The sequence below is a fragment of the Colobus angolensis genome, unplaced genomic scaffold, assembly GCF_000951035.1.
Source record: "Colobus angolensis palliatus isolate OR3802 unplaced genomic scaffold, Cang.pa_1.0 Scaffold86, whole genome shotgun sequence".
Taxonomy (NCBI): Eukaryota; Metazoa; Chordata; class Mammalia; order Primates; family Cercopithecidae; genus Colobus; species Colobus angolensis.
The window spans coordinates 3,506,780-3,527,608 of record NW_012122487.1 but is presented as its reverse complement, the minus strand read 5'-3'; the positions used below and the strand labels follow the sequence as shown (position 1 = coordinate 3,527,608).

The 20,829-nt window shown below is 37.7% G+C and overlaps 1 protein-coding gene across 1 annotated transcript in view; it reads left to right on the top strand.

Annotated features, from left to right (window-relative positions):
* DENND4C (DENN/MADD domain containing 4C) overlaps window positions 1–20,094 on the top strand; it is a 97,197-nt gene extending 77,103 nt beyond the window's left edge. The window contains exons 25-31 of the mRNA XM_011930412.1: window positions 446–628; window positions 1,428–1,623; window positions 3,726–3,971; window positions 5,648–5,765; window positions 15,837–15,987; window positions 17,748–17,812; window positions 18,029–20,094. Coding sequence (XP_011785802.1) covers window positions 446–628; window positions 1,428–1,623; window positions 3,726–3,971; window positions 5,648–5,765; window positions 15,837–15,987; window positions 17,748–17,812; window positions 18,029–18,165 — 1,096 coding nt within the window. The 3' untranslated portion in view covers window positions 18,166–20,094. The remainder of the gene's footprint in view (window positions 1–445; window positions 629–1,427; window positions 1,624–3,725; window positions 3,972–5,647; window positions 5,766–15,836; window positions 15,988–17,747; window positions 17,813–18,028) is intronic.
* Window positions 20,095–20,829: the final 735 nt, after the last annotated feature.

Genomic DNA, 20,829 nt, shown 5'->3' with positions numbered 1-20,829 from the left:
GGCAACAGAGCGAGACTCTGTCTCAAAAAAAAAAAAAAAAGACATTATAAGTAATTATAGGTTAATACATCTTAAAATGTTGCTACTGCAGCTCTTCTTTGTTTTTTTTTTAAACTCAGGAAATTAATAAAATATTTATTTTATTATATTTTCTTTCGTTCTTCCTTCATAATTTTCTTTAGAGGTTCTCAAAAATTGGAATATCATTTATTGGACCATTTCCAACCTTGTATTTGAAAAGTTTAGGATAGGAAGGGAAGAGAAAATGAGAGCAAGAATGTGAGAGAGAGAGGTCTGTGTGTGTTTTGGAAATAGGCAGTGTTTTCCTTCTGGATTATATATAATTAATAACTGCTTTATCAATAAAATGATTCTAAATATGATAGGATTTTAGAAGACTTGAGGAGTTTTAAAGGCTCTTTTTTCTCCCCTTTTCCATATGTAGCTTTTTCCTGAAACCAAGTACCTCTGGTGACAGTTTACAAAGTGGAAGCATTCCATTGGCAAATGAATCCTTGGAGCACAAACCTGTATCCAGTTTAGCAGAACCTGACTTGATCAACTTTATGGATTTCCCAAAACATAACCAGACCATAACTGAAGAAACAGGCTCTGCAGTTGAACCAAGGTATCAAAGGGTACAGAGACCTCTTTATATAGTAATAAATGGGGTACCCTTGTAAAAATTCCGTCTCTAAAGACAACCTGACTCATACAGCATAAGTTCTGGCATTTAAGAGTACATCTTAACTTATTATTACCACATAGTGTTTAAACAGCTAATGAATGACTCTGATGATAAACCATTTTTGAACTAAGTTTAATATTTTACAGGTGTCTTTTACAAAATGAACTTCTCAACAGTAAAATATTTCCCCTTTAAGGTAGTCATTGCCACTTTCCAGAGGCGAAATGTTCTCTTTCTGTGAAATGTACACTTGACCTTTAAATACTAATTGAATCAGACATTTATTGAGACTCTATTGTATGCTAAATATTATGCTAAGCTCTAAAATAAAGTAAATATGACTGGGTCTCTCTCTTAGGTGGATCGTGGCCTAGTAGAGATTAAATACTTGTCAGTGTCTTTACTGTACTTATTTGCATACAGCATACTTCTAGGTAATTTTGTTTAAGATGAAATAATATTTGAGTAAAGCAACTGAATGGGTACTTTGTCATTTTAAAATAATACCTGTGTATCTACATACAATATGTCATCTTCCCACCCTCATCAGAACCGTCTACTCCATCCTGTTTTTCTGACTAGTTTTACAAAAATGCTTGAAGGAAATGCAATTCTTACAAGGTGATGCTGATTCTTCTTAGATATATTTAGTAGACTGAAGGTCCATTGTAGAAAATAGCTCTACAGATTTAGACTGTTTTTCAACATGAGCATAACATTTCTTCTATATTTTTTTAAGTGATGAAATAAAGAGAGCCAGTGGAGATGTCCAAAGTATGAAAATTTCATCTGTGCCTAATAGTTTATCAAAGCGAAATGTGTCTTTGACTCGAAGTCACAGTGTTGGAGGCCCCTTGCAGAATATTGACTTTACCCAGCGACCATTTCATGGCATTTCAACAGTTAGTCTTCCAAACAGTCTGCAGGAAGTTGTGGTATGTAACAACAACAACATTGTAATTATACTGCATACACATCTAAGTATATAGTAGAACATTATAAATTCTTCTGTAGTGGACTTATTTTAATTACATGAAAAGTGATAGATTAGAATTTTTCCATAAGCAAGTAACTTTTTATTGTAGAGAATTTCAAATATGTGCTAAAAGAAACAGTATAATGAGTCCATCTTCTAGCTTCAATTATTTTCAGTTTATGGCCATTCTTCTTTTATGTGTATTCTCATTCAGTTCTCTCTTTTTTTGAGATTATTTTGAAGCAAATTTCAAACATCACATATTCTGTTAGTAAATATTTCAGTATGTGTCCCTGAATGATGAGGACTTTAGAAAAATATAATCACACTGCTTTTATCATACAAAAAAAAAACCCAAATAATATTATCAAGTTATTTAGTCTGTTCAAATTTCTGATTGTCTCAAAAATGTCAAAAGCATATGTGTGCGTGTGTATGTGTGGGTTGGTAGCTTGAGGAATCAGGATCAAATAAAGTCAGTGTATTGTACTTGGGTTTGTATGGTTTTTAGTCTTTTTGAATCTGTAGACTCTTTTTTCCTTTTGCAATTTAGTTGTTGATAAAACTGGTTAGAATACAGTTTCCCATAATCCAGATTTTGCTGATTGCAACGATAAAAGTCAAAATTTGTGTCCAGAACCTTGATCAGACTTGGGGTTTTTGTGTTATTGTTCATTTGCTTGTTTATTTTTGTAAGACAATTTCATCAGTGGTGGTATGTTTCTCCCAGTAGGAGACATAAACATTAGTAGCTATTAATGCCTTAATGCCTTAAAGTAATTCATTAGGAGCTATAAAATGATAATGGTCTCATTCTGTCATTGCTTCCTTTTAATAAGGAATACATAAACAGAAACTTCCCTGTGTCTTCTGCTAGATTTTCTAAAGATAAAATTTATAGTGGAAAGGCAGGTTAAATGCTTGGTTTTTTGCTTTTATTTACCAGTTTTCAAAATGGCGAGTTGAGTCCCTGTCATTCTCCAAGGTCATCAGTTAATTTGGGGGAATAGGGTATCATTATGAGCTCATTGATTTCAACATTAATGTTTAATTAAGCAATTAATTTTTAGAGATGGGGATCTCGCTTTGTTGCCCAGGCTATTCTTAAACTCCTGAGGTCAAGTGATCCTCTTGCTTCAGCCTCCCTAGTAACTGGAACTATAGGCACACACTACCTTGCCTTAAACATTTATCTTTATATCTATTGCTGTTTTTACCGTTGTTCATGCTTATATTATTCTCTTTGGTCAGCTAGAAGCCTCTACAAGTTAGCTCATTAGTCCTTTTGACATAACTCTAGTAGCTTTTTTGTAATTTTTAAAAAGCTTTCTTGCTTTCTTATATAACAAGATGTTTTATGCTTATGTTATATCCTTTCTTACCTAGACCAGAATCAACCGTTTCTCTAAGAAACTGTGGGTCCCTTTAGAGGGAAATGGTTTTGGATACCACAGTCTAGGCACCAGGGAACCCACTGTTAATGAGAGAGTCTTAAACATTTTATCCTGATTATAATACACATAACTCACAAAGTCTAGGTTGGGTCTTTTTTCATTTCTTATTTTATTTGAATTATAAAAATGCTCTTTCTTTAATTTCTTCGGTTTTTGTTGCAATCAGTTGTAAAAGTGAGTTAAGTCAACAAAGACTATTAATGCAAAAGATTGCTCCATCAGTTTAGAGTTGTAGGAGGAGGATAATGTCACACAGTTTTTACACACATATATTACTATAAAGCATCTGAAATGCAAATATTTCTTATAAAATTTGAAAAAAACCTAATACATTCAGACCATTGCTCTCAATGTGATAGAGAACATGTTTTAAAGAGTCTGTTGATTAATTTTCTTTTGTAATGATTTAACTTAATAGTATTTAAGATTAAGCATTTTTTTTCTTTTTTAGGTTTTCATTCATTAGCATATTCTCCTGCATGTAGCAATGGTCCTAAAATAACTGATTTAAAAAGGATAGATAGAGAGGCATTATCTCATTGAGAAGTGCTCTTCAGCATACAGATTTAAACAGATAATATTAATTTCTTTTTGTATTTTTTTTAAGGATCCTTTAGGAAAAAGACCCAATCCTCCCCCTGTTTCTGTGCCCTACTTGAGTCCTCTAGTACTCCGTAAAGAACTTGAATCTTTGCTAGAAAATGAAGGTGATCAGGTGATTCATACATCTTCTTTCATCAATCAACATCCAATCATTTTCTGGAACCTCGTTTGGTATTTCAGACGTTTGGACCTTCCTAGTAACTTGCCAGGACTTATCCTCACATCTGAACATTGTAATGAAGGTGTACAGGTAGGGTGCCAACTTTTATACTTACATTAGTATTGGGTAGGATGAGGCTTAACCTCAGGCTCCTGAAAGTATACAACAACAGTTGCTTAACAAGACAAGTTTATTTCTCTCTCAGTTAAAAGTTTGGATAAGCAATCCTGGAATGGTAAAGTGTTAGGAACCTAAGATCCTTCTGTATTTTTGTTTAGCTATGCATAACCTCCATTTCCAAGTTCTGCTTCTGGTCCAGGATGGCTGATTACCTCCAAGCTGTCACATCCACCTTCTGTCCAGCAGTTAGGAGAAAAATGGATGGAGGGAACAGTATGTCTTTTTTCTTAAGGGATAGCTCCTGGAGTTCTAGATAATATTCCAACATATAGTTTCTTGGCCTGAACTCAGTTATTAGGTCGTATCTGTCTGCAAGGGTAGCTGGAAAATGTTGCCCAGGCTGGAGTGCAATGGCGTGATCTCGACTCACTGCAGCCTCCTCCTTCTGGGTTCAAGTGATTCTCTTGCCTCAGCCTCCCGTGTAGCTGGGATTGCAGGCACCCACCACCACATCCAGTTAATTTTTATATTTTTGGTAGAGACAGGATTTTACCGTGTTGGCCAGGCTGGTTTGAACTCCTGACCTAAGGCAATCCACCTGCCTTGGCCTCCCAAACTGCTGGGATTACAGGCGTGAGCGACCGTGCCTGGCTGGTAGCTATTATTATTATTATTATTTTTTTTTTTGAGACAGAGTCTCACTCTGTCGCCCAGGCTGGAGTGCTGTGGCTGGATCTCAGCACTGCAAGCTCCGCCTCCCGGGTTCACGCCATTCTCCTGCCTCAGCCTCCGCTGGGACTACAGGCGCCCGCCACCTCGCCCGGCTAGTTTTTTTTTTTGTATTTTTTAGTAGAGACGGGGTTTCACCGTGTTAGCCAGGATGGTCTCGATCTCCTGACCTCGTGATCCACCCGTCTCGGCCTCCCAAAGTGCTGGGATTACAGGCTTGAGCCACCATGCCTGGCCACTGCTGTTATTCTTAACTGTTCTATTCCTAGCTGCAATTCTCACAACAACCTTATTTGAAAGTACTCATATTTCCCATATTTTTCAGATGTTATAATTAACAGTTGGAGAAATTTAGTAATTTCTGTAAGGTGGCATACCCAATAAGTGATGGAGACCCAAGGTCACATTCTGGCTCTCTGACTTAAAAGCCCCAACTCTACTTATACTGGGATCCTGATTCCATTAGAGACAGTGAGCTCCTAGAGTACTTTATTTTATAGTATTAATATTGATAGACACTGAGACCCCAAACATATACATGGGGCAAAATAAAATCTTTCCTTACAGTACTATAAACTCTAGTTTGATTAGGTAGGTAAAATAAAATTATTTGGTAAGGTAGTAGAAACTCTTGTACTTTGACCTTAAAATTTGCTGTAATGATGGTTAATCTTTCTACAACCATTGTGTCAGTTAGCAAATTGTCATCCCATTCCTTAAAAGTCACAGTGAGAAACCTTTACCTCAGAAAATAATAATAACATTTGTCATCAGACATTAATAAAAATTAAAATTTTGGCTCTGAATTTTAGGTCCAGAATTTTAAAAGGACTCATCTGTTATATAATCAAGCTTCATTAGATCCACTGGTAATTGTTATTCTTGGGATACTAATACTTTCTTTTGATTTCTTTTAGCTTCCTCTGTCATCTCTGTCCCAGGATAGCAAACTTGTGTATATTCAGCTATTATGGGATAATATCAACCTTCATCAGGAACCAAGAGAACCTCTGTATGTCTCATGGAGGAATTTTAGTAAGTAAAATAGAATTAAAGACATAACAGCTGGGTCCCGTGGCTCACGCCTATAATGCCAGCACTTTGGGAGGCCTAGGCCAGTGGATCACTTGCGGTCAAGAGTTGGAGACCAGCCTGGCCAACATGGTGAAATCCTATCTCTATTAAAAATACAAAACTTAGCCAGGTGTGGTGGCAGGTGGCTATAGTCCCAGCTACTCAGGAGGCTGAGGCTCGAAAATTGCTTGAACCTGGGCAGCAAAGGCTGCAGTGAGCTGAGATCATGCCACTGCACTCCATCCTGGGTGTCAGAGCAAGACTGTATCTCAAACAAAACCAAAACAAAACAAAACAAAGAAAGACATAAAAGACTCAAAATGGGAACAACTCAAATACGCATCCGTAGGTGACTGGATGAGCAAATTGTGGCACAGTCTGTACATACTGTGGGATCCTGTTCTGTAATAAAGAATGGACTGCTGGGGGAAAGAAAAAGAAAAGAAAAGAAACAGAATTAAATTCCCCTAGAGTTAAATAGAGAAAAGCAAATTATTTTGCCTTATTTTTAAATTTTTAATTAATTCAAAGTGATTTGCTGTTTTAAAAAAGAAGTACACACACATACACACACAAAAAAATGAAAAAGTGATTTGCTATTGTACTGACCTGTTTTTAACTGTGACAGGTCTCAACTGAGTTTAGTAATTTTTTTGGTGATTTTGCTATCAAGTAAAAATTGGATTGGGTGTTTTGAGAGTAAATTGTATATAGCAGAAGAGTAATTTAGATGTATTGGTATAGGATCATAAGTTCAGTTGTATTGATGGTTACTGACTGGTCTTAAGGGTTGTGGCTTCATTTTTACTCTTTTAGAATGTATTTTTTACAAGGTGTTTAAAGGATTGTTATTCATGTATTCAAAAGCCTTATGAGTCAATAAGAAAAATACAATTCAGTAGATAAATGAGCAAATGATATTAATAGGTAATTCATATTAAAAACATTAAGTGACTTTCAAACTGTATTAGTTTGCCAGGGCTGCCATAATAAAATACCACAGACTGGGTGGCTTTAACAACAGAAATTTATTCTCTCACAGTTCTGGAGGCTGAAAGTCTAAAATCTAGAAAAGATTCAGCAGGTTTGGTTTCTTCTGAGGCCTCTCTTTGGCTTGTAGATGGCAGCCTTCTTGCTGTACCCTCACATAACCTTTTCTCTGTGTGTTTGCATGCACATGCACACATTCCTGGTGTCTCCTTTTCTTATAAAGACATCAGCTGTATTAGGTCAGGGCCCCACTTGGCCAGGCGTGGTGGTGTATGCCTGTAATCCCAGCACTTTGGGAGGCTGAGGGCAGGTGGATCACGAGGTCAGGAGTTCAAGACCAGCCTGGTCAAGATGGTCTTGGCTCTCTCTACTAAAAATACAAAATTTAGCTGGGCGTGTTGGTGGGTGCCTATAATCTCAGCTACTCAGGAGGCTGAGGCAGAGAATTGCTTGAACCCAGGAGGTGGAGGTTGCAGTGAGCCGAGATGGCTCCACTGCACTCCAACCTGGGCGACAGAGCGAGACTCCATCTCAAAAAAAACAAATTGAAAAAACATTAGGGCCCCACTCTTATGTCCTCATGTAACCTTAATTATTTCTTTAAAGGCCTTATCTCCAAATAGAGTCACATTGGCAATTAGGGCCTCAACATACGAATTCGCGGGTGACACAATTCAGTCTGTATTAAACATATTTTAAAAGCTCAGTCATATTAGTATTAAGTGAAGTATAACTTTATATTTTAAAAAAGGAAAATGTGGGCTTGGCGCAGTGGCTCATGCCTGTAATCCCAGCACTTTGGGAGTTTGAGGCAGGTGGATCACTTGAGGTCAGGAGTTCAAGACCAGCCTAGCCAATATGGTGAAACCTCGTCTCTACTAAAAATACAAAAAAAAGTTAGCCAGGCTTGGTGGTCACACCTGTAATCCCAGCTACTTGGGAGGCTGAGGCAGGAGAATTGCTTCAACCCAGAAAGCAGAGGTTTCAGTGAGCCGAGATTGCGCCATTGCACTCCAGCCTGGACATCGCAACAAGACTCCATCTCAAAAAAAAAAAAAAAGGGAAAATGTGGCCAGGCTCACACCTATGACTCCAACACTTTGGGAGTCCAAGGCAGGAGAATCCCTTGAGCCCAGGAGTTCTAGGCAGCGGTTAGCTATGATTGCACCAGTGTATTCCAGCCGGGGTGACAAAGTGAGACCTCCCTGCCCTCCTGTCTCTTAAAAAAAAAAGAAAAGGAAAACATAAACTTGTAACTGTCAGATTGGCAAAAAACTTTAAAGATGAAGATTGTTTTAAAAAAATTTAAAGATTGTTGAAGATGTTTGGGGAACACTTTTCATATACTTTTAGATGTGTAAAATGATACATTTCTGGAGAACAATATGGCAAACATGCAGATTTCATATGTGGATACCCTTTAAACTCAGGAATTGTAGTTAGAGAACTGTGTTCTATAGAAATACAGTACACAGCTGTTTACACAAGGATACTTACTGTAGGATTTTTTTTTTTCTTTTGAGACAGGGTCATGCTCTGTTGCCTTGCTGGTGTGTACTGGTGCACTGTAGTCTCAACCTCTGGGGCTTAAGTCATCCTCCTGCCTCAGCCTACTGAGTAGCTGGGATCACAGGCATGCATACTTGACTAATCAAACAATCCTCTGGCCTCAGCCTCCCAAAGTGCTGGGATCACAGTTGTGAGCCACTGTTCCCAGCAAGGATTTTTTATAAAAATGAAAAAAATGTAGGCTGGGCACGGTGGCTTATGCCTGTAATCCAAGCACTTGAGGAGGCCGAGGCAGGTGGATCACCTGAGGTCGGGAGTTCGAGACCAGCCTGACCAGCATGGAGAAACCCTGTCTCTACTAAAAATACAAAAAATTAGCCAGGTGTGGTGGCACATGGCTGTAATCCCAGCTACTCGGGAGGCTGAGGCAAGAGAATTGCTTGAACCCGGCAGGTGGAGATTGTGGTGAGCTGAGATCACACCATTGTACTCCAACCTGGGCAACAGGATCAAAACTCCATCTCAAAAAGAAAAAATGTAAATATTCAACAGAATTCTGGTAAATCCATGCTATGAAATATTGGCAGCCAAGAAAAAGAAAGTCATTTGTATATAAGGACCTAAAAGGGTGGATGCTATTATATACCGAGTGAAAAAATACAAGTTGCAAAAGAGTACATAATTTTTTCCCTTTCTTGTAGAAAAATAAAACCAAAAATGTGTACTTCTGTTTTTAATATATGCAAAGAAATATGTCACAAACTGTTAATAGTGGCTGCTTGGAGAAGAAATGGAAAAGTTCCATCTTCATTTTACATACTTTTATACTTTTTTTCCAACGTTTCACTACTTTGCAGTTTTCTTAAAACTAGAGTAAAAAAATGCTTTTCCTCAGTATGTGTCAGTCACAAAATTATGATTGCATATAGCATAAGCTATTTTTGCCTTTAATTTTTGGTTTCAGTCATGATGTTTGGATGCTTTTTAGGCAGGAACAGAATAACCTTGCAATTTATGCTAGAAAAGAATAGAGTTAGAGCTACTGTTTCTTTAATTGTTTTCTTATAGCTTTTGAAATAGGTGTTTCAAAATGTTCCATGATTTGTGGTGGGAATAAAACAGAGCTCTCGAGAATAGCCATATTTCTTTATTAGTTGGCTGCTTTAAGTGAAGAGTTGGTGTACATAAACAAAAGTTGGTGTATAGGTTAAAAGACCTTATACGAATTAAGTGAGAGATGACTTCTGGAATAGCAATATGAGGAGCTCCACAGACCAGTGAAACAACCATAATTGGTGAAAATTATTTTTTCTTTCTTTTTTTTTTTTGAGATGGAGTTTTGCCCTTGTCACCCAGACTGGAGTGCAATGGCATCAACTTGGCTCACTGCAACCTCTACCTCCTGGATTCAAGCGATTCTCCTGCCTCAGCCTCCCGAGTAGCTGGGATTACAGGTGCCTACCACTGCATCCAGCTAATTTTTTGTATTTTCAGTAGAGACGGGGTTTCACTGTGTTGACCAGGCTGGTCTTGAACTCTTTACCTCAAGTGATCCACCCTCCCTGGCCTCCCAAAGTACTAGGATTACAGGTGTAAGCCACCACACCTGGCTCTAAAGATGTGACTTCTTGAAAAAATAATTTTCCGCAGGGCGCGGTGGCTCACGTCTGTAATCCCAGCACTTTGGGAGGTTGAGGCAAGAGGATTACTTGAGTCCAGGAGTTTGAGGCTGCAGTGAGCCACAGTTGCACCCCTATAGTTAAAACAAACAAACAAAAAAACTTTTGGAAATTGTCCTCAGACTATAGAGCAAATGAATATATGTTTTTTAAAAAAAATCTACTAAATCTTATCAAAAGGAGCAAGTTTCTGTGGCACTTCAGCCACAACTTGCTGTACCCCCTACAGAACCCAGTCAAGGGCCTATAGCATCTCCTTGGGAAAGGCAGGCTGCCAGCATTTTTCATCCTTTCAGTTCCGTATTGCAGAGGTGAAATTCCCAGTGAGTGTGGCCAAGAGGTCGAGGCCCAGTCCTTCCACCTTGCCTCCATTCATAAGGGCAAAGACTCTGCCCCAGTTGTGGGAGGCTGAGAATGCTGGGTCCCCAATTTTTCTCACTGCAGCCTACTCATATAGAACAGAGATTTCATGCCAGGAGAGGCAAGCTAAAAAGAACAGAAACTACTGTCTTCATCTAGCACCCTGCTCATAAAGCAGGAATGTCACTCTAAAAGAAGGGCCTCTTTTCCCAGCCCCACTTCCAGAGCTGTGGCTTAGAAATTTTGCCCAGGGGCTGGGCATGGTTGGCTCCACCCCTGTATTCCCAGCATTCTGGGAGGCCGAGGCGTGTTGGATCACCTGAGGTCAGGAATTTGAGACCAGCCTGGCCAACATGATAAAACTCCTCCTCTATTTAAAGTACAAAAAAATTAGCCAGGAGTGGTGGCAGGCACTTGTAATCCCAGCTAGTTGGGAGGCTGAGACAGGAAAATCAGGGAGGCCCAGGAGGCGGAGGTTGCAGGGAGCTGAGATTGTGCCACTGTGCTCCAGCCTGGGCGACAGAGTGAGACTGTCTCAAAAAAAAAAAGAAAAGAAAAGAAAAAAAAGAAATTTTGCCCAGAGGGAGAGGCAGGTCATAAGAATAGAGAGCTCTGAAATTTTCCCTAAAGGAAATTACTTTATTTGGAACAGAGTGTGGAGATGTTTAAGCCTGAGAGCACTCTCAAAAATAGTGGAGATTTTGGTGAGAAGGCCAGTATTACCCTGATAGAAAGACCAATACATCATAAGAAAAATCAGTATGACTTAGGAATATAGACATAAAAATCTTGAATAAAATACTAGTAGATCAAATACAGCAATATAAAAAATGATTTTACACCATGACCAAGTGGGATTTATCTCAAGCATGCAATTTTGGTTTAACATTTGAAAATCAATTATGTAATACACTATATCTATCAATAGAGTAAAGGACAAAATTCACGTGATCATCTCAGTAGGCACAGCCAAATCATTTGACAAAATCCATCACCCTTTGTTTAAAACTCTTCAAGCTGGGAATAGAGAATATCTTCCTCCGCCTGGTAGTGCGCGTCTATGAAAATCTACAGTTGATAACATACTCTTAACATACTTTCTCAGTAAGTACAAGAGTAAGACAAGGATGCCCACTTGTGCTATTTTTATTTAACATTCTACCAGAGGTTCTAGCTAGAGTAATTAGTCAAGAAAAGAAAAGCCATCCAAACTTGAAAGGAAAAAAGTAAATGTATCTATATTTGCAGATTATATGATAAATGATATATATTTTTCTATATATATAATATATAGAAAATTCTAAGGAATAGACACACATCCAACATATTATTATACACACACACACCATATTAGAACTGCGTAAGTTCCACAAGGTTCCAGGCTATAAGATCAATATAGAGAAATCAACCACTTCTATATCTTTGAATAAATAATTCAAAATGAAACTAAGAAAACAATTTTATTTATTTATAAAAGCATTAGAACAGAATACTTATGGATAAATTGAAACAAAGAAATGCAAAACTTAGACTCCAAAAACTTAAATAATTGTTGAAAGAAATTAAAGAATAAGTAAATGGAAAGAAATCCCATGTTTATGGACTGGAAAAGTTAATATTAAGATGGAATTAGTCCTAAATTGATCTACAGATTGAACGCAATCTCTATCAAAATTTCAGATAGCTTCTTTACATAAATTGACAAGTGAATCTTGAAATTCATATGGATGTTCAAGGGACTCAGAATCACCAAAACACTCTTTGAAAAGAACAGTTACAGGACTCACAGTTCTCAATTTGAAAACTTTACTGCAAAGCTACAGTAATCAAGAAAGTAAAATTCTGGTGTAAAAATAGACATATAGGTCGATGGAATAGAGCTGAAGTTCCAGAAATAAACCCTCATATATATGTATGGTCAGTTGCCTTTCAGTGTGAAGACCATTTAATAGTTAAAGAATAGTCTTTTCGGCAGGGCGTGGTGGCTCACGCCTGTAATCCCACCACTTTGGGAGGCCGAGGCGGGCAGATCACGAGGTTAGGAGATCGAGACCATCCTGCCTAACACGGTGAAACCCTTTCTTTACTAAAAAAATACAAAAAAATTAGGCAGGCATGGTGGCGGGCGCCTGTAGTCCCAGCTAATCGGGAGGCTGAGGCAGGAGAATGGCATGAACCCAGGAGGCAGAGTTTGCAGTGAGCCGAGATTGCCCCACTGCACTCCAGCCTGGGAGACAGAACGAGACTCCATCTCAAAAAAAAGAAAAAAGAGAATAGTCTTTTCAATGCATGTGCTGGGACCACAGGCTAGCAATAATAAAAAGAATGAAATTGGATAGTTTCTCAAATCATACATAGGAATGAACTAAAAATGGATCATAGACCTAAATGTAAGAGCCAAAACTATAAAGCACTTAGAAAAAAACATAGGAGTAAATCTTCATGACTCTCTGTGTGTTAGGCAAGGCCTTTAAAAAAAGCAACAAAAGCACAGTCAAGAAAAGAAGAAGTAGATAAGTTGGACTTAGTGCAAAGAAAAAACTTCTGAAATTTAAACCATCAAAAAAGTGAAAGGTCAGTCAACAGAATGGGAGGAAATACTTGCAAATCATTATCTTAAAAAGGATTTGTTCCCAGACTATGTAAAGTACTCTTACAACTCAGTAATAAAAAGGCAACCCATTTTTAAGATGAGCAAAGGCTGTAAATCAGTAGTTCTTCAGATAAAATGTTCAAATGGCCAAAAGCACGTGAAAAATGCTCAATAGCTATCAAGGATATGCAAATCAAAACCACAAGGAAATACCACTTCATACTTACTAGGATGGCTATAATCAAAAACATAATTACGAGTTAGTGAAGTGTGGAGAAAGTGGAACCCTCAGACACTGTCGATTAGAATATAAAATTGTGCAGCTCCTTTGGAAAACAGTTTCACAGCTCCTCAAAATGGCAAACCATATGAGTTACCATATGACACAGCAGTTACACTCATATATATACCAAAGAGAAATGATGTCCACATGAAAACTTGCACAGGAATGTTCATAATAGCATTTGTATAATAGCCAAAAATACGGAAACAAATGTCCATCAATCTATGAATTGAGGGCTGAGCACAGTGGTGCACGCCTGTAATCCCAGCACTTTAGAAGGCTGAGGCCGGCAGATCACTTGAGGTCAGGAGTTCGAGACCAGCTTGGCCAACATGGAAAAACCCTGTCTCTACTAAAAGAAATACAAAAATTAGCTGGGCATGGTGGCACATGCCTGTAGTCCCAGCCGCTTGGGAGGATGAGGCAGGAGAATCACTTGAACCCAGAGAGGCAGAGGTTGCAGTGAGCTGAGATTGTGCTGCTGCACTCTAGCCTGGGCAACAGAGTGAGACTCCATCTTAAAAACAAGAAAAAAAAAATTATGAATTGATAAAGTGTGGTATATCCATACAATGGAATTTCATTTGGCAACATAAAGCAGTGAAGTACTGATACATGTACAACACAGATGAATCTTGAAACCATTCTAGAAGAGAAACCAGTTGTGAAGGAGCATAGATTGTATTATTCAATTTATATGAAATATCCAGAATAGGCAAATGTATACAGACAGAAAGTAGATTAGTGGTTGCCTAGAGGGGGTTGGGGTGGGGTTTCTTTCTGGGATATGAACATGTTCTAAAATTGATAGTGATGATGGTTGTACAACTTCATGAATATACTAAAAACCATTGAATTATGTACTTAAATGGGTGTAATGTTTGGTTTGAGACTTATCTCAGTAATTGTGAAATTACAGCATAGCCTGAAGATTAATACTGTTCAAAGTCTGTCATGTAGCAGGTGGAAGACCTAGGATGAAAACTCATAGCAGCCAGTATTTCCTGTTGTTATCATAACAGAGGACTTTGCTTTTTTTTTTTTTTTTTTGGTTTAACACAAATGAACTATTACCAGTTGCTTTTATTTAGGGCCTGTGTTATTTGAAAAATACAACATAATGAAATGTATAATGAAAAATACAATCCGCCCGCCTCAGCCTCCCAGAGTGCTGGGGTTACAGGCATGAGCCACTGCACCCGGCCTAATTGCATTCTTTCTAATTAGCACTAGACTCTGCTATATTTAAAGAAAATAACAGAGGCCAAAACAGGTAAAGATTATTCTCTCAGGTGAAGTTATTAGGCTAGGCAAATCAGGCTAGCACTTTTGGAGGCCAAGGTGGGAGGATCACTTGGGACCAGGAGTTTGAGACTAGGCTGGGCAACATAGTGGGAGCCCATCTCTCTACAAAAAATAAAAATAAAAAATTAGCTAGCTGTGGTGGCATGCCCCTGTGGTCTTAGCTACTCAAGGCTGAAGCGGGAGGATTGTTTGGGGCCAGGATGTCACGGCTGCAGTGAGCTGTGATTGTACCACTTCGCTTCAGCCTGGGTGACAGAGAGAAAAACTGTCTAAAAAGTTTTGAATTACATCATGTTGTACACCATAAGTAAATACAATTTTTACTTATTGATTAAAAATAAGGCCAGACATGGTGGCTCATGCTTATAATTCCAGTGATTTGGGAGGCTGAGGCAGGAGGACTGCTTGAGGCTGAGTTCAAGACTAGCCTGGGCAACATAGCAAGACCCTATCTCTACAAAAATAAAATAAATTAGCCAACTGTGGTGGTACATGCCTGTAGTCCTAGCTATTTGGGAGGCTGAGCAGGGAGGACTGCTTGAGCCCAGGAGTTGAAGGTTACAACGACCAGCCACTGTATTCCAGCCTTGGCAACAGAATGAGATCCTGTCTCCAAAAAATAAGTAAATACATTTTTAAAAAAGAAAAGAAGTTACGTACTAGACAGTCTAGTACTGCGAGACAACTCCTCTGTCATCAGGGACCCAGGTTCCTTCTGTTGTACCTGCTTTACTATCAGTAAAGATTGCTTCATGGTCACAGGATGGCTGCTGGAGTACAAGCTATCACATCCCAGCCTCAGGCAGTAAGCCACCATATATTAGAAGAGAAAGGCAGAGTGACAGGTCTGCCTGTTTGAAGAGAGCAGGAAAAATATTTTTAGTTGGGCACATTGTCACATAATGTTACTAGTATTGGGGAGGTGATATTGGTTAAGCAAGGAGAAAATGCCACAACTCTGGAAAAAAGCTTTTTAAATAATTGGGACTGGGCACAGTGGCTCATGCCTGTAACCCCAGCACTTTGGGAGGCAGATTGCGTGGGCCCAGGAGTTTGAGACCAACCTGGGCAACCTGGTGAGACCCTATCTCTACAAAAAATACAAAAATTAGCTGGTGGCATACACCTGTAGTCCCAGCTATTTGAGAGATTGAGGTGGAAGGATCACTTGAGCCTGGGAGATGAAGGTTACAGTGAGCCATGGTCACACCACTGCACACCAGCCTGGGTAACAGAGTGAGACGTTGTCTCAGGAAAAAAAAAAAAGATGATAATAGTATTAATTGAAAAAAAAACTGTGTTCTTATTGTTAGATTCTGAAAAGAAATCATCTCTCCTGTCAGAGGAACAACAAGCAACAAGCACTTTAGTAGAAACCATCAGGCAGAGTATTCAGCATAATAATGTTCTTAAACCCATCAACCTACTTTCACAGCAAATGAAGCCAGGCATGAAAAGACAAAGGTAATAATATAGTATTTTTTGCTTGCCACCACTCAATCATTTCATGTTTTTAAAAAATTATCTTACTTTAAAAATATCTCTAGTTGTCAAAGAAATACATACTCATTGCAAAACATCTGATCTAAAAAGTGCTACACAGATATATGCATTCCTCTTGAACACAAACACACAATAAAAGTGTCTGGGGGCTTGGCACGGTGGCTCACACCTGTAATCCCAGCACTTTGGGTGGCCAAAGCAGGAGGATTGCTTGAGCTCAGGAGTTTGAGACTGGACTGAGCAACATAGCAAGACCCCATCTCTGTAAAAAATAATTTGGTGGGGGTGGTATGTGCCTGTGACCTCAGCTACTTGAGAGGGTAAGACAGGAGGATTTCTTGAGCCCAGGAGGTCAAGGTTATAGTCAGCTGTGATCACACCACTGCACTGCCACCTGGGTGACAGAGCAAGACCCTGTCTCAAAAAAAAAAAGAGTGGAAATAGATTGCATTTTAAGAAGATAATTCATTGATCTAAAATGTACTTTCTTTTGGAAACATTACTGCTGTTTGCTGGAAACCTGTAATTATATTTATTAACATTGATAAACTCATGTACCACTTATTCAAGGCCTATGATACTCACACATCTTTTCTTTTGTTGGACATAAGAGAATACGGGAATAGGAGTAGAAACAATTTAGGAAAGGGATAGATGCAGTGAACTACAAAGGATATGGAGTTATTGTGCTCCTGTCACTATTGTCTGCTAATATGCTCAGACTAGTACTCATCCCCTCCTCAGCATAAGTGAATTCTGCAGTAGAAGCTTCAGAAAAGTGTGTGTAATTGCGTATATCAAACATTACTAATGTTTCCACGGTCCCCTTCAAGTTTTTTAGATCATGGCATCTTTGAAGATAATCTCAGAAGTGACAGGGCAAGAATTGATAATGAAAATGGATGGATCCATTTTTACTCTCAATAGTTGAGGTAGAGATGACCTTCACAGTCCGTAATAAGAGTAGCTTGCTGCAAGCATCTGTAGTTTAAGGACAGGAACGTAATATTAGAAATGTCATATTATGGCTTCTGAAGCTTCTAAAGAAAGCGATGTGAAGTGTCACTAGAATCAGCATTACCTCCTACTTTTTTTTTCTTTGTACATCAGTGCATTTCTTAAGTTTTCCTCTCATCTTTACCAACTGAGTCATAAAGCTCACTTTTAGTGTTTCATTTGTGACATTTTAATGCTCACAAGCCAAATAAAGGTGAACTGTCCTTTGCTATTGGGTTAAATAGTAAAGAGACCACACCACCTTTTACATTGTGTCAAGGGTTTTAAACCCCCTAACTTACTTAGAAATTAATCTGTTACTTTTTCAAGTGACAAAAGATGAGAGAAGATTCTGCTTTTGTAAATTTTAATTAGAAATTAGAGTTAAAACAGTTAATGTATTGTTGAAAAAAAGTTAAGCCATTTTTAATTGTTACTAGTGTGAAACTTTATGCCCATTAACTATGTTTTAACTTTACTTTGGAATAGAAACTTGCAGGAAGTTACAAAAATAGTACAGAATTCAGTGTAGCCTTCATGCAGCTTCCTCCAAATGTGACACCTCATATAACTAACTGTAATGTAATATTAAAACTAGGACATTGACATAGGTGTATTACTGTTAACTAGATGACAAAACTTAATGTCTTCACCATTAAAAAAAAAAAGCATCTGTATTTTTATGCTATTTGCCCATTAACTTTTAAAACATATTTGTTTTATAGGAGTTTATACAGAGAAATCCTCTTCTTATCATTAGTGTCTCTAGGAAGAGAGAATATTGATATTGGTAAGTTGGTTAATAAAAGATTATGAAAGGAAATTTTATATTTTATTTTCAAAAGTAATTTTAAAAAATGTAGCTGGTATGTATAAAAGATTTAAAAGATTTCTACTTCTAAATACGTAGTTCAAAAACATATAATTTGACTCAATACCAATTTGAAATGAACGGCTGTTGTCTTTCTTAACAAATTACAACTTCATTTTTGAAAATTTCTTTCAGAGGCGTTTGACAATGAATATGGAATTGCATACAATAGTCTGTCTTCAGAGATTCTTGAAAAGTTGCAGAAAATTGATGCTCCACCAAGTGCCAGTGTCGAGTGGTGCAGGAAGTGTTTTGGAGCGCCTCTCATTTAAATAGAGATTCACTAGAATTCTGACACACAAGGCTTGGAGATTAGATTTAATCTGGAAACATTCAAGGGTTATTTTTCCAAATCGTAAGAACTGGTGAATATGGAATTGAAGTAACTCTTGAGGACAGTATTTAATGAATTATGATTCATACTGCATCATCTCGAAATATGAAATGTCCCAGGGCTTATTAACATTGAAGATTTTCAACTCCTGAGCTGCTTTTCTGCCTCTGTGGAAAACTACTTTGGGATTCCTCAGTATTTGTAGTAGTTTGATAGAAATAATAAGGAACCATATTCATTCTAGGCATTGTTTATATTTGAAGTTACTGAGTTTGAGGAATGGCAAATTAAATTTGCCTAACCTCCAAAATGAAATATCTCAATTACAAAAACAACATGGCAGGGCACGGTGGCTCATGCCTGTAATCCCAGCACTTTGGGAGGCTGAGCAGGTGGGTGGATCACTTGAGGCCAGGAGTTCGAGACCAGCCTGGCCAAAACGGTGAGACCCTGTCTCTACTAAAAATACAAAAATTAAGCGCGCCACTGTAGTCCCAGCTACTGAGGCTGAGGCAGGAGAATCAATTGAACCCAGGAGGCAGAGGCTACAGTGAATGGAGATTACGCCATTGCAACTCCAGCTTGGGCGACAGAGTTTTTTCTCAAAAAAAAAAAAAGCAACATATTTGTTTAAGTGTGTATATGTGTAGGGCTGTGTAGGTATGTGTATATACAGCCATATTCTAAGTGTATATTTATTAAAATAGATTGCATGTTGCAATACAATTTTCTGAAAGGGGTCTCACTGATTATTAAATGAATGACTACTACTGAACTTGTCTGTAGTCATTAATCTTAAAATTACCTGAAAATCTGATGACAACTGCCTTCCCTGACTTTAATGCATTAGGTTGGCGCAAAATTGTAGTTTTTGCCACTATTAATGGCAACTGTTATTTTTGCACCAATATAATACACCTTTCATATTATGTATTATCTTGCTTAATGGATTTTATCCTGATTATCCAGTGACTTCCGTCCTCTTCCCATATCTTAATTTGCAATAGTTTTAAAATTGGAACAAATGAATCAATCATCAGTTAAAATGAAATTAAATCAGCTGCCTAATAATGTATGAAATTCATTGGAACATGCTTAGAATGCTAAAGTGTATGTCATTAAACGTAAAATCTTTGTTCAGGCACATACCTTGTTGGTATTGATCACTTTTTAAAACCTGTGGGATAAACTTGCACTGCACACAAAAGTTTTATTCTTGTATAATATTTAGATTTGTATGCTTGTGAGTAAAAATGTGCATTTGTAAATACTGTTTTTTTTAGGTTGAATCAAGTCTTAAAACTGTAAATTTATTAAGCTTGTTGTCAGTTAGGTTTAAGAAAATCATGATCTCACATGCCTCACTTTGACATTTATCATGCCTTTTATTAAAAATATCCCTTAGGAACAGTAAGTTTGCCTTAACTCTCTGCATGGTTTAAAAAGCCAGTGGTTTTGTGAGTGTTTACAGTAATTATGCAGATGGCTAAATGAGTTGACACAGTAAAATTACTTCCATATGGTACAGTAACAGCCTAACTCCCTTCTACCTGATGTAACCATTTACAAATTGTAGTTATTGTACCAGTCTTTCAACATTTCAGGGTTAATCTGACCTATGCAGAATTCTAGTGTGAATTTATTGTGAAAATGCTAAATTAAACAACTTGTCAGAAATTATGTACATTTTTAATTACCTTCAATGGATCTTTTGCACTGTCTCAGAGTATATATTTTTGCAACTCAAGACTTGGTACTAGTTTTAATACTTAATACTTACTGACCCAACAGAAGTTTGGAATTACCTTGCATATAAAAATTGAGGTTGAATAAAATGAAAAATTCTTAAGTTTGTTGTGTTTTGTTACATTAAGCCTCTTGAATCTGTAATCTTTAGAATTCCAATACTTTTGTTTTTTTCCATTTCCTCACTTCTTTGTAACTTGAACTAAATTTTCACTTACTGAAGCACTTCCCATTAAAAAAATTCTGTAAAGATCTCTTTACATGTTTAAGAATATATGGCTATATCAAATTACAAACTTTCTAATAACTTTAGCAATCATACCTTGAAATCTTTAGCCTGCTGCTGCCACTTAGATATTGGGACTGATTTCTTGTTGTAAATTCTTAAAGGCTTTTTCCAATACCCACAGCAGATAGGGTACCATTAAAAATTTACAAGAAAAAAACATTACTATGGAAAGATTTAGAAGTACCCAGAATGACTTGTAGCACTGTATGCAACTTTAATCCTGACAACTTCTAAATGCAATCTTTCAAATTATTCCAGATTACTTAGCAGTACCTTACATTGGTTTAGGTTTGATAGCAATTTTTTTTTTCTTCCAACGAATGAATTGTATAGGTTGATCACAACCTGCATAGTAATGACATGTCAGAATGACTTGCATCTGTCTCTGGAGAACTGGGTATGGTGGCTCATGCCTGTAGTAATCCCAACACTTTGGCATGCGAAGGCAGGCAGATCACTTGAGCCCAGGAGTTCAGGAGTAGTCTGGGCAACATAGCAAAACTACAAAAAGCACAAAAACAAGCCAGGTATGACAGTGCACACCTGTAGTCCCCAAGAGGTCAAGGC